The sequence below is a fragment of the Podarcis muralis genome, chromosome 13 (assembly GCF_964188315.1).
Source record: "Podarcis muralis chromosome 13, rPodMur119.hap1.1, whole genome shotgun sequence".
Classification (NCBI taxonomy): Eukaryota; Metazoa; Chordata; class Lepidosauria; order Squamata; family Lacertidae; genus Podarcis; species Podarcis muralis.
The window spans coordinates 20,950,417-20,964,925 of record NC_135667.1 but is presented as its reverse complement, the minus strand read 5'-3'; the positions used below and the strand labels follow the sequence as shown (position 1 = coordinate 20,964,925).

Here is a 14,509-nt window from a genome sequence, read left to right as displayed (position 1 = left end):
TCTGACGGGCTGAGTTTCAGTAGGGTCCAATGCTTTTTCAATTTAACAATATTTAGCAAAGCCCACTCCTGCCAAGGGTGTTGGTAGTGCTTTACCTGTCCATACTGGACTGTCTGGCACTGTAATTTTGCTCAAGGTCAGAAAAATTACCACAGACCATGTCTTGTTTTTTAAAAGGGGGGAAATGCCGACAGGGAGTTGTAGCCCAGCGTCAGTGGGACAGCCCACAAGCTGGCTTTGGGCTACAGTCCGGAGTTGCGTACTACCAAAAGGCAAGATTCCTGCACTAACCAAGCCTACAGACAATCCGTTGCAGATTTCAGCAGTTTTAATGTCTCTCCTTAATTTCTTGTGATAGGGTTTTTTTAGTTCCATGTAGGCCTGGCTGGACGTTCGTATTAAGCCCTTGGCTCAGCTTCCGAAGCTAAAGCATTTATTTCTCCTTATCTTGGCAGGCCTCAGCTAAATCACCTTCAGTACTTAAGAACAGAAGCTGCAAAGTCTTGCGCTGCCTCCACTCTGGGTGGACTGCATTGCCTCACTGTATCTTCTGCCCTCTGCGCATTTGTAGGGCCCGCTTTGGCAGGTGACCTAGTCTTTTTTAATTAGAGTTAATAAATTCCTCAGGGAGACCTCCTAAGACACACCTCTCAGTCCTGAGGGGAATGCCCAAGTCGGCCATTTTTGGACCATGTCCCAGCTACCTTGTGCTTGTGTGTTTAAGCAAAAACATGATGAGTTTCCAGGTAGAAATGCAGAATGGCGCCACCCCACCCCACGGGGGAATTGTAGGTGGCAGTTATGTGGTTTGTCAGAGGCTGGCTTCTGTAGGAGCAGAAATTCTCAACCCTTTTAAGAAGAAGAAGAGTTTGGATTTAATATCCCGCTTTATTACTACCCGAAGGAGTCTCAAAGCAGCTAACATTCTCCTTTCCCTTCCTCCCCCACAACAAACACTCTGTGAGGTGAGTGAGGCTGAGAGACTTCAGAGAAGTGTGACTGGCCCAAGGTCACCCAGCAGCTGCATGTGGAGGAGCGGAGACGTGAACCTGGTTCACCAGATTATGAGTCTACCACTCTCAACCACTACACTACACTGGCTCAACCTTTCACAAAAACAAGATACTGGATATGTTTGTCACTCTAAACTAGAGGTTGTCAACCTGGTCCCTGCCGCCCACTAGTGGGTGTTTCAGGATTCTAGGTGGGTGGTGGGGGTTCTACGGCATAAACTGAATCCTTCCATCGAGCACTGGTGGGTGGTAAGGAAATTTTACCATCCAGAAAGATGCATTAGTGGGCGGTAGGTATGAAAAGGTTGACTACCCCTGCTCTAAACCAGGCATAGGCAATCTCGGCCCTCCACATGTTTTGAGACTACAATTCCCATCATCCCTGACCACTGGTCCTGTTGGCTAGGGATGATGGGAGTTGTAGGCCCAAAACATCTGGAGGGCCGAGTTTGCCTATGCCTGCTCTGAACCATTGGCTGCCATGCTATACCAGCCTCCCCCAACGTGGTGTCCTCCAGATGCTTCGAACTACGACTCCCATCATCCTTGGCCATCATCTGGAGCTCCAAAATGTAAGTGCTGCGACGGAAGGAAGGATCATGGAGTCTCAGAACAGTAGAGGGAGGGACCCAAAGTGCCATCTAGTCCAATGCGGGAATCACAGCTAAGGACCGATGGATTGCAAGTGTGGAATAAATGTGGTAGCAGTAAAATGGCCAGTTCCACAAATTGAAGTGGTCAATTTGAAGAAGGTCAATCCTTCAAATAATGGGTACCCTTCAAAAGAAACGGCCTCCGATGGGATAATACAGTTGACTGCCTTGGAGTGCTGAAGTTTAATAAGTGACTTCTCCTCCTCAGCAGTTTTTCTACCCTACTAAGCTGCTCCCCCTCCACCTGCCCCCACTAACCTGCTGAGGCAGCACCTTGTCAGCTGGGTCTTGCACTTTTTCTCTACTTCACCCCTCCCACCGGGGGTTTCCTGCTGGCCCCAAACGCTGTGGGATAGGCAGCAGGTGCTACGCTCTGTCCAGAGCCGTGGCCCTTGGACGGAGCTGGCGGCATGCTGAACTGCGGGCCTCGCTTGCCGCACCGTAGGCTGGCTTCCCTCTGGGCTCCCCAAGCGGCTCCTTCGAAATCTACATCTCCCCAGCCAGCGCTCCAAGCTGCTGCGAAGGACCCCACGCCTGCCCATCTTTCCCTGAACTTGGACGATGGGAAGGTATTCCACCTGAAGAGCAACTGGGAGCTCACTCGGGGGCTGTTGGTGTTCCGGCTCTGCTCCTCCCCATGGCTGGTTCGGAAAGCGCCCACGGTGAGACCAAGGGGGGGCTCAGATTTTGACCCACTGCAGGCCACACACCCACGCAATCAATTCATTTCCAATCACCTGTAGTAGCTTAAGGGGTGCCCCAAAGTGCTCTGTTGTGGCTGGGGCGAGTGGGGTAGGTTAAGGGTCTTTGGGTCAAGCCGTGGGATGGGTCTGAACTGTATTCAAAAAGGAGTCTTGTTTCACCTTGTCTGCGACAAATTGTTGCAGCATGAAGCACTGCTGCTCCAGAGTCCAGTCACTCAATTCCCTTCCCATTCCTGCTGGTTCTTCGTGCCCCCACCCCCACTCCTCCAGGAGCCAGTCAACTTTTCAATAGGTGCTGAAGATTCATAGCCCTCATTTGCGATTATCTGTCCCTTCCCATTGGGTCCCCTTCCCCCCCAAAATATATTTGTTGAACTTCTGCAAGCCTTGCGGGACTCCCCGGCCTGATGATACTGCCCTCTTGTGTGTTGATGGGACATTTTGACTCCATAAGCACCAACACACACAAAGCCAACATCAAAAATTACAGGGAACAAGCAGAAACTGCAACAAAATGGTGCAGAATGCAGCAATCCTCAGGATTCCCAGCTGCTCCATTCCACCACCTCCCCAGCATTCCAGTTTTGACTGAGCACCCTCAACCTCAGCGAGATGCTCTTGGTGGGGTGTCACTCCGACTTCAGTTTCCTCCCCCCTAAAGTTTATTGAGGTACTTCTGCAAACTGTGATTCCCCCAAGGCTACTGATATGTCCTTCCTGTGCAAGGCTGCTGCTGTTTTGGCTATGTGAGCAACGGTGCTCAAAATCTGAACACTGGAAATGGAGGGAATGATTGTGCCATAAAGTTTCGATCCCACTTGATGCCCAAAATGGATCCTTAATTGGCAGGTGCACCAATTCCTTGAACACCTCTGCCATGCCCTATTTGTTAGCCTTTCGGACTCGCCGTCGATGTCTACGTAGAAGTTGTTCCATAAACCTTTTATTTCTCTCCATCAGGTCCTTTCCGTCTCCCAGCGGGTTCTGGGCCACCGACTCTGGACTTCTGTCCTCCGTCTTACGCTTTACGGACAGTTTGTTGCTGGCGAAACCCACACAGAGGTCAAGGAAACACTGCGACGGCTCCAGAACTTGGGGATCCGTCCTCTCCTTGCCGTCCCCATAGAGGAAGATGTGGGGCAGGCAAAGGAAGGGTGAGTGTCAGATGAGAAAAGTGAGGAGGGCACTATTTGGACAGCCAAAGAGAAGGCTGTGTCTTGATACTATGAGGAGAAGCATAGGCAGGCCAAGGAAACAAGTTCTCTGACAGGGGTTTAAAGGCAAGGCACATGATTTAGCTAAAACTGGTGAGAGGCTGGTGGATTTGATTCAGCTTAGTCCTCTGTACTCCACTCACATATGATTCAAGCATAGCTCTGGACGGATTCATATCAGCACTGGATTTAGGGTTGTGCGGGCGGCTCCCTCTCACAGGGCCCCAACCTGAGGGGGTGCAACATTGAGAAGATCCATAATTAAGAAGATCTATTTGGGGCACCAAGTTTTGACCTTACTACAAAAGATTACCAAAGTCTGCCCATGCTTTGTCTTTTACCTCTGTGAGAGTGTCACACTTTCTTGGCGGATAAATGAGCTAGCTAGCACGGTGACCTAATGGCAATGGTGCATGTGGCCCCGGAGGATAACAATAATTTAATATTTTTTTTATTTGTACCCCACCCATCTGACTGGGTTGCCTCAGCCACTTTGCGCGGCTTCTGAGATATGATAAAAACGCAGTAAAACAACAAACATTAAAAAACCTCCCTATACCAGGGCTGCCTTCAGATACAGTCTAAAAGTCAGATACAGTGGTACCTCGGGTTAAGTACTTAATTCATTCCGGAGGTCTGTTCTTAACCTGAAACTGTTCTTAACCTGAAGCACCACTTTAGCTAATGGGGCCTCCTGCTGCCGCCGCGCCGCCGGAGCACGATTTCTGTTCTCATCCTGCAGCAAAGTTCTTAACCCGAGGTACTATTTCTGGATTAGTGGAGTCTGTAACCTGAAGTGTCTGTAACCTGAAACGTATGTAACCCGAGGTACCACTGTACAGTATTTGTTTATTTCCTAGACATCTGATGGGAGGCATTCCACAGGGTGGGTGCCGCTACCAAAAAGGCCCTGTGCCTGGTTCCTTGTAACCTCATAGTGAGGGAACTGCCAGAAGGTGCTTTGCCCTGTGGGGAGAAGTGCTCAAGTGCTCAAATGTCAAGTGAGGAAGCATGATTCACATCTGCTGCACAAAGCTGTCTTCACAACCTGTTTTTTTTATCCGGTTTGTGTTCAGGAAGTGGTTATCCAGAGGTTAGGTGCTAAGGGTAGCGATGCGTACTTTCACACACAGCACATTGCAGCCGCTGCCAATGCAAGATATAAATCATTCGCCTTGTGAAATCACCTCTTGCTGAAAATGGCAAGAAACCCCAAAACAGCCCCCTTTAAAATGCAATCTCAGAGTTTCAGAAGAGCACCGCCGGATGAGGGCCAGGCAGTCCAGATTCCTGCTTCTCACAGTAGCCAGCGCAATGCTGTCAGGCATAGAGCCTTCTCTGGCAATTCTCTGTGCTATACTGCCCCTGGGTCTGGAGGTTCTATTGAGCTGACATGATTAAGAGCTGCTCATAGACTTATCCTCCATGAATGTGTCTGCTTTCTAAGTGCGCTTCCAGATGGAGGATTAATTTACAAATGGCTTGTTGGCAACAGCTTCTAAAAAAACTTATTGCGGAAAGGGTAAATCCAGATTAAATGGCGGGGGCGGGGAGTGCAGGCTGGCATTTTGGTCCTAACAGTGTTGTGCGGACACTGCAAAAAAACAAAAACAAAAAACCTTTCATGTGTGGAAAAGCTGCCCATAATAAACAGTCCATCTGGTCACAGTTTTCCACATTATGGTGAGATGCATTGTGTTCTTAATTTAATTATAGGAACCATTTCTAAAGGTGCATCACCTATACCTATAAATTAGCCTAGGCAAATTATGCATATCTGTGTCCTCCTTTGGTGTGATTAATAAGTGACTTCCCTGACTGGAAGAATTGCCATGGAATGGAAATCTTAGCTCTGCTGCTTTGATGTTAATATTTGCGTTATTTTCGTATTGATTTTGTTATACTGCATCTTTTGTTGTTATTGTTGCTTTAATATGCATTGTAAACTAGGGTTGCCATATTTCAAAAAGTGAAAATTCTGGGTGTATGCCAGCCCTATGTAATATGAATAGACTGCCTTAAAATAAATATTGAGGGTTGTAACCAACTTAGCTTTACTCAGAGTAGATGCATTGAAATTAATGGGTGTGACGGGTCCATTAAGTTCACAGGGATTACTCTGAGTAAAAGGCTATAACAATACAGTCTTAAATTAAATAGTTCATCATGCCAGCCTCAATGCTGAAAGGAAGAGTAGATAATAACCTGGGCAGCACAGGGCATTGAGCTGAGGGGGCTAACAACAACAGCAATATTTATATAGGTACCTACTGAGAAGATCCATTTAAATAGCAGCAGTACCAAAAGGAATTATTGTGAATATAATAAATATTCGTCCTTGCTCAGGGTGCCATATTGCTAAAGTCCTCCCCCAACTCTTTCTCCCTTCACATCTCTCACCTGTCAAAACTGCTGGTTGTGGAGATTCCATCATTTAGGCACCTGAAGATATCAGGGCTGCCATACGTCCAGATTTTCCTGGGCATTGCAGGGATTTCAAAGCCGGAATTGACATCCGGGGTGGGGAATTTCCAAAAGGCGGCGCTTTGTCCTGGATCTTAGGCAAGTCAATCGAAAAACCTCATTCAACAATTTTGGATGTTTCCTAAAAAAACTGAACAATTTTGGTGGTTCCCTGGTTTTTACTTTTTGAAATATGGTGACTCTAGATACACATTTAGGAAAAATCCTTAGCGGAAGAAGCAACGGCTGATCCCCCTTTTTGATAACATCAAACAAGGTCGCTATCCGGATCTGCTTCAGGCCTGAAGTGAAACACGCAGGTGCTTGACTGGGAAAGAAAGCAGGTGCAAAGGGAGACACGACCATCTTTGAACTAGACAAACAACAGATTAATTTTGTGTGATATACTAGAGTCCGTTGAAGGCCAAAGCTGTATACATAGCACAGACTTAAAGCACCTTTAAAGCACATTCCTCCACCTGCCCTCGCAATGGCGGGAACTATAGTTTTTTTAAGGGAGGCAGGGATTGTAGTTCTATGGGAGGTAGACTACAGTGGTACCTTGGGTTAAGTACTTAATTCGTTCCGGAGGTCTGTTCTTAACCTGAAACTGTTCTTAACCTGAAGCACCACTTTAGCTAATGGGGCCTCTGGCTGCCGACACACCGCCGGAGCATGATTTCTGTTCTCATCCTGAAGCAAAGTTCTTAACCTGAAGCACTATTTCTGGGTTAGCAGAGTCTGTAACCTGAAGCGTATGTAACCTGAAGCGTATGTAACCTGAGGTACCACTGTACAGCTTTAAATGCACAGTGTGTGTTCGGTCCCCCTGCTGAGTTAGGCTGGCCTTGGAACGTTCTCTATAATGATTTGGCGGGTGAGTGGGTGGTTGCTTTTCTTTTTGCTGATTTGTTAATACTGCTGCTTATTTTGCTTTCAGTCTTGACTTAAAAACCCTCAAGGTTTTTATGATTATTGGAATTGTTAGCCACCTTGTTTATTTTTAATGCTTTTCATTAACTTTTTGTCACAACACATAAACACACACACTAAGATACAACGACAATTAAGAAAGAAACTAAATAGAAAGCACAAAACAAATAACAAACGTATAACCATAAATCTGTACACTCTTGCACGCTGTTACCCTACTTTAAATTTCCCATTCTTATTCTTTTCTAGTAGACTTCCTGCCTCCTCAAAGCGGGTCTGTTTTCCTGTTTGTTAAACGTTTTCTTTCTCATTTCATCATTTGAATATTTTGAAATGGCAAAACTGACAGATACAGTTAGGGGACAGTCTAACCAAAGGTTCCAAAAAGAGTGGGGAGTGTATAGAGATTACCTAAAAAAAAAACCAGTGTCCTCAAATCAAAACCTGGACTTGCTTTGAGTAATTTTCGCAAACCATAATATGGTCTATAAGTACAGTAGATAGAGAAGGGTAGACATGATTGTTAGTCACCTTAAAGCATGTGACTTCCCCCAAAGAATCCTGGGAATTGTGGGTTTGTTAAGAGCTGTGGGTTGGGAACTGTAGCTCTGTAGCTTGACCTGGAGACATCAGGATTTGAACCTAGAACCTTCTGCATGCAAGGCTCTGCCACTAAGCTAGAGTCCCTTATGGTGTGAGAAAAGGAGGCTATAACTTTTGGCCCCCACCGTGCTGCTGATCAGTAACAACTATTTCTTTAACACAAATCATCTACCCATTTGGCCCTTTACTTCTATTTGGGGAAACTGGCAACAAAAGCTTCAAGGGGATCATTGAACACCAGGACAGAAGGAGATCACCAGAAGGAGATTCTGCACTGACTTTGGGATAGGTCAGTCGGTAGAGGATGAGACTCTTAATCTCAGAGTTGTGGGTTCGAATCCCATGTTGGGCAAAAGATTCCTGTATTGTAGGGGTTGGACTAGATGACTCTCGTGGCCCTTTCCAACTCTGCAATCCTATGTACTGTATATCTGAAGGAGTGTCTCTACCCCCATTGTTCTACCCGGACACAGGTCCAGCGCTGAGGGCCTACTGGCGGTTTCCTCACTGCAACAAGCCAAGTTACAGGGAACCAGGCAAAGGGCCTTCTCTGTAGTGGTACCTGCCCTGTGGAACGCCCTCCCACCAGACGTCAAAGAGAACGACAACTACTTTTAGAAGACATCTGAAGGCAGCCCTGTTTAGGGAAGCTTTTAATGTTTGATGCATTACTGTATTTTAATATTTTGTTGGAAGCTGCCCAGAGTGGCTGGGGAAGCCCAGCCAGATGGGTGGGGTATAAATAAATTATTATTATTATTATTATTATTATTATTATTATTATTATTATTCTATCTGCTTTGCCCCAACCAGGGAAGACTGGTATGACAAGAATGCCCAATCTATGCTTACCTGCCTGGATCTGTCTGCAGTTGGTGCCATCAATCCCATGATGCAACTGAAGGTGACAGCGCTGATGGCAGCTGCACTCTGCGTGAGTATTGTGGGATGGCAGAGGGACTGTTGGGGCATTGGGGGTAGCAAGCTCTGAACAGATGTGTATCCTTGGTTTAAGTTACATTTATGTACCACTTTATACTGAACAGAAAAACCTGAAGTGGTATTCACCACAGAATTATAAAACATAGCATGCAAAGTAATTGGGCAGCGTGGGGAGTATCATGCAATTATCTTCTTGGGCATGATGTCTTAAAAACTATTTGCTCTAGAGACTGGTGCCTCTGCTTGCTTCTCTTGCCAACCCACTCTCCTCCAGGATTCTACCATCTCAGTCCATCCCTTATTTTTGATGCATAGGACCTCATTCTGGCCCAATTCTTGTGAAGGGAAGGGAGCTAAGGTAAAGATAAAGGGACCCCTGACAATTAGGTCCAGTCATGACCGACTCTGGGGTTGCGGCGCTCAACTCGCTTTATTGGCCGAGGGAGCCGGCGTACAGCTTCCGGGTCATGTGGCCAGCATGACTAAGCCGCTTCTAGCGAACCAGAGCAGCACACGGAAACGCCGTTTACCTTCCCACCGGAGCGGTACCTATTTATCTACTTGCACTTTGACGTGCTTTCGAACTGCTAGGTGGGCAGGAGCTGGGACCAAGCAACGGGAGCTCACCCCGTCGCGGGGATTTGAACCGCCGACCTTCTGATCGGCAAGTCCTAGGCTCTGTGGTTTAACCCACAGTGCCACCCGCGTCCCAGCTAAGGTAAAGGTAAAGGGACCCCAGACCGTTAGGTCCAGTCGTGACTGACTCTGGGGTTGCGGTGCTCATCTCGCTTTATTGGCCGAGGGAGCCGGCGTACAGGGAGCTACCCTGCTTTTATTTTGGATTACTTTCCCCTGCTCCCTTTGCAGAAGACCATCACCCTGCGTTTGCAAGAGCAGGAGACGAAGTCAGACCTGAGCATCAAGAGAGTGGTGGCTGCCATGAAAGGGGAGGTGAGGAGCCTTTTTGCCACTGCCTTCCAGATGGATTACATTTGCTCCAAAGAGAGCTAACCCTTTATTTGACCTGTGTATTATCTCCCACTGTTCTCCTGCCCCCACAGGAGCTGAACTTCAGCTGCCTGACCCAGGAAGAGAACCACCATTTCAAGAAATCGTTGAGGCGGCTCAATTCTGTAGCGCAGGTACTTTACGGGGAGGACAGAAGCAGGGGAGCCCAGCCTTGGCGATGGTGTTCATTTTGTTCTGGTTCTCATCTTCCCAACCTCTTTCCGTCTGCAGTATGCTGTGGAAAAAGGAGTCCGTGTCCTGGTGGATGCAGAATACACCTACATTAACCCCGCCCTGACGCTTGTCACCGTGGCAATGATGGCTGTCTGGAACACCCAAAAGCCATGGATCTGGAACACATACCAGGCATATCTCAAGGTGAGTTCCTCCCCCAGAAACAGTCCTCCTTCTATCCACCTTACGTCCTGGAAGTAAGGAAGGTCTGCTCTCACCTTGACAACTCAGTGGTATTGGAGGACTCCTTTCCTGTTCTACTACGGTCTTTGGAACAACTTGTCTCCCTCCAGGACACTCTGGAGCGGTTGAAACAGGACGTCGCCCTCACTGAGCACTTGGGTGTCTGTTTCGGAATGAAGTTGGTCCGGGGGGCTTACCTGGAGAAAGAGCGGAAACTGGCAAAGGAAAAAGGATACCCTGATCCTGTGCAGCCCAGTTGGGAGGCTACCAACGAAAAGTGAGGAGGACTCCCCCTGTTCCACTACTCTGCGGGTCATTAATATGAGGCATGGGAAGAGAAGCTTCCTATGGTGTCTTCCTTCCATCGTGTGACCTAGGATGGTCCTTTCTGTGGCAAAATTGTTTATTTGAAGGGCTGCCTGGTCCAAATCTGGTTTAAAGATAAAGAACCATAAGAAGGGAGCTCAGGAGTGGCCTTGAAATTGCCCATCACTCATTAGCACACAGGGATAGCAATCTGAGGTCACTGGGCTGCGTACACACCATCTATTGAAAGTACCGTACTTTTCCGTGTATAAGACATGTTTTTTCTATATACTAAAAATAATGTTAAAAAGGGGGGAGTAGTCTTATATACGGATAGTGCATAGGGGGAACGTGTGATTGGTTGTTGCCCCCAAAATAGAGGGTGTCTTATATACAGGGGCGAGTTATACATGGAAAAATACGGTATATTTAAAGCACGGGGCTTCCCCCAAGGATCTTGGGAACTCTGCCTTCTTAAAGTTCCTGGGAATTGTAGTTCTGCGAGGAGGTAAATCTACAATTCCCAGGATTCTTTGTGGGGAGACCTGTGTTTTAAATGTGCGGTGTGTATGCAACTGTTATTCTCACTTGAATTAGACGCATTGCATTTTTCTATTATCAGTTATACAGTAGTGATTTTTTAATGTCCATCCATCCATATAAACCAGCCTATACAAATTTGATGCACGGTGCACCCCTCTCATTTTTTGCCCCCTCTGCTTCATTCTCTTGCCCTCTTCCTTTTTCCTGTGATCCAGTTACCAGTGCTGTTTGGATTTTGGTTTGGATCAAGTGTCTCGAGCCAGGGGAAGGTTTGAGATGATCGTGGCCACACACAATGAAGCGTCCGTGATGCACACTGTTCAAAGGTAGGGGGAATACCACAAAGGGGAAGTGAGTGGGGTTGTCTTTCTACATAACAAGCACCAGCTGGCATGTCCACATGTTCTGATGGTTTGGACATTTGGGTACTCTCTGAAAGTGGGAGCCACGGGTGGGGGGAATAGCCTTGGAAGGGAGCCTCTCCACACTACAACACACATACATACACAATTGTATGTGTAAGCATTGTGCTGCCTTTCTGACATCAGCAACCAATACTCCAATCCATATCCACCTCTCAGATCTATTTGCATGAAAGCAAGCTATATATAAGGGAAGTGGCATACTGCTATCATGACATGCCTAGGAGCAAAATAATTGGTTTTCGGCATATAGAGGTAAAGAAAAATCAGCAGACATCGTCTGGGCAGACAGCTGACAGCACATGCATCCCTTCGGGAGGAGGACGGGGACACTTTATCCAGGACGTTAGAAACCCGAGACAATAGCAGCAAAAGAAGCCCCATTCACATTATGCAAAACCTGTACACAACACACACAGCCACCATTGGTTACTGTAGAAATAATACTTCCATTGTTTCTTACAGCAACCCTGTAAAGCTGACCCCATAATATTATCCCCATATTGCAGATGAGGGGTTGAAGGTGAGGTCTAGCGGCAAGCAGCTCGCCTAAAAAACCAGCCAGCGTCTTTGTGACTGAGCTGGACTCCTAGCCCTTGTAGCTTACAGCTTATGCTGTTCACTGGTATGATACTCTCATAACTTCTCCCCAACCTGTCGCTGAAATGTGCTTGTTTTATCTCTTTTAAGGATGGCAGAGATGGGCATCGACAAGGGTGCTGGACCGGTCAGCTTTGGGCAGCTGCTGGGCATGTGCGATCAGATTTCCTTGGCACTAGGTGAGTGTAGCGTAGACCCTGCTTCCCACAGATGCTCTCCACACCCACAGCCACTTCTGTTCCTCCTGCGATATTGTCACCTCCTTTCTCTCTCTCTCTCTCTCTCTCTCTCTCTCTCTCTCTCTCTCTCTCTCTCTCTCTCTTAAAATCTTGTGCCCAAATCTAGGCCAGGCCGGTTATGCCATCTACAAATCTATCCCTTTCGGCTCTGTGGAAGAAGTAATCCCCTACTTGATCCGCCGTGCTCATGAGAACCAAAGCGTCTTACTTGGGATCCGGAAGGAGCGAGATCTGCTGCAAATGGAGCTTCGGAAACGGGTTCTGAGGCGGCCTTGAGGGAATCTAAGTATCCCAAAGAACTACCCCACCTCCCAATGCTTATTCATGGAACCAGGGCCCTACATTGCAATGTCTCCAGCTCACTTCCCTCATGATCTTCATGAGGGAATAAACTGCCCTCTTGGGTTACCTGGTTTCCAGCATCCCAAAGCCCTAGACTTATGGGTTGGGGCTTAGTGATGTGACGGGCTTTAGTGTTGTCTGCGTAGGACCTTGTGATATCATGGAGCCGCTAACTCTAGAAAGAGAAAAACTGAACCCTGCCAAATATATGAGACGGGGGAAAGATCTAGAAATGTGAGGCCTGGGAGGGGGGTAGAATCAGGGGGGAAATGCTGAAGTTTTTATTTTGAAGATCTCAGTGGGCGTGGGGAATGAAAGTTTAGGAAAACACACTGACAAGCAAAACTCTTATGCAATGCTTTCTCTTTCAGAATAATGAGTGGTTTAATTTTTTATAACCAATTACACAATTGCAAAGCTCCTGGATTCAAGAGTAGTAATTTGAGCTTGGCTGGTGGCCTTGAGATCTAACTTTGCTGCCCTGAGACCTTCAGCACGGATCCCAAAATCTGAGTGTCTTCAGCTCCCACTTACTGTGTGTTTTGAATCCATCTTCCCATGATGTTATCCCAAATGCATAAGTATCCTGTCCTTTGTTACAAAGCACTACTGCTTGAAATGTTGTTTCTCAAACCAGCTTTACACCAATTGGAGTCTTTAGCCATTCAGATTCGCTTCTGTTCATGTACACACCAGGGGATGTTGATGGGACAGGGGGAACATAAGAAAAGCCCTTTTGGCCAATGGCCCATCACCCTGCACCCAGAATCCTGTTCTCACAGTGGCCAACCACAGACGCCTATGGGAATCACCCAAGCTGGACATGAGCACAAGTCTTTTTGCTATGCAAAGGTGTTCACACCCCAAACCACCTGCCCACCCCAAAATGTGCTAAAGGAATTCCACACAAGCAGTAACTGGGTTATTTTTACAAATCAGATTTTCTGTGTTAAGGGGGAATCCAGATTAGACGTTTTAAATAAATAAAAAGAGTACAGGCTGGCATTTTGAAAACCGTGATTACGTGTGCATGCTGCGAAAAACATGTGTGCTGTTGCAGTGGCTCCAATCCCAGAATAAAGGCTTCTCTGCCTACAAGTGCCCCGTGTCCTCCTGTCCTGACTGGCTTGGTTTGGTGCCGAGCCACACAAGGCCAAACTGCAAGCCAGGTCTGGGGGGCGGGGGTGGAGCACAGATGGAGAAGGGCTTTATATAACAGGCTTAGCCAAATTTGTGTCCTAGCGAGTTGGAGTCTCTGAGGAGGTAGGTTGGTTGATGTTGACTCCTGCCACAGCACGGGGGTTGGACTGGGTCCTTTCCAGCTCAACCATTTCGTGATTCTCTGTGGGCAGGAATAACTGGATGACAGATCCAACAGTTCCACATTGCCCAAAGATGCTAGACAGGGCAGATAAAATGGGGTTTTTGCAGTCGTGCCCTCTAGAGTGCTGCAAAGGTTAGGCAGGCTGCCTTGTTTCTCTCCGTGAAGAGAACTGGGCATGCACAACAATTGGGGGCCTTCCTGTGTTTCTGGATGGTTAGAAGTGGTAGGGGAGGGGGGTTATGACTTGGCTTAACCTAAATCGGGAGGGGTTGGGATGGGCCTTGTAGGTTTTATTAAGAGAGCTCCCCCCACTTGCTTCCCCGTAACTGCAGCACCGTCCCAGAGTGGTCTTGCGGCTGGGCTAAAAGGGGTAGCAGCCCTGAGGACCAAGAGACAGGGGCAGAGCTAAATCTGTTTGCCCCGGAGTGACCTTGGCACATTCTTGAGGGTTTGCCCGCTGCTCCGCTTCTTCCTCTGCCACCCTCCCTGCCACTGTGATTAGGGGAATGGAGAGGTGGAAGTGCAGCAGCTGTTTCGGGCCCCATGACTTTTAATCTGCAAAGGCTCATTAGGAGGAAGCAAACAGTCCTGGAGCTGCAATTCTTTGTAGGGGCTCTGATAGCCAAAGAGCCAGGAGTCTGAGCTCTTCTACTCCCTCATCCTGTGCCCAGCTAGACCCTCGGTGCTCCCCGCCCACACGGTGATCAAACCCAAGTGTCCCGCTTCACCAAAGTCCCGCTTCTGAAAACCTCTGGCCTTCCTACGCAGGAGGGTCCCTGCTTC

General features: G+C 47.6%; 1 protein-coding gene across 2 annotated transcripts; it reads left to right on the top strand.

Moving 5' to 3' along the window:
• Positions 1-1,930: 1,930 nt before the first annotated feature.
• Positions 1,931-13,500, top strand: PRODH2 (proline dehydrogenase 2). Of its 2 annotated transcripts, XM_028702916.2 has the most exons (10): positions 1,935-2,328; positions 3,331-3,524; positions 8,397-8,517; positions 9,393-9,476; positions 9,587-9,667; positions 9,765-9,911; positions 10,061-10,227; positions 11,015-11,125; positions 11,912-12,000; positions 12,167-13,500. In XM_028702916.2, the coding sequence occupies exons 1-10, from the start codon at positions 2,077-2,079 to the stop codon at positions 12,334-12,336; spliced, it is 1,416 nt and encodes a 471-aa protein (XP_028558749.2). In that variant the 5' UTR covers positions 1,935-2,076; the 3' UTR covers positions 12,337-13,500. The 2 variants fall into 2 exon arrangements, with proteins under 2 accessions (XP_028558750.2, XP_028558749.2); XM_028702917.2 differs by lacking the exon at positions 11,912-12,000 and having other exon boundaries at positions 1,931-2,328.
• The last annotated feature ends 1,009 nt before the right edge of the window (positions 13,501-14,509 follow it).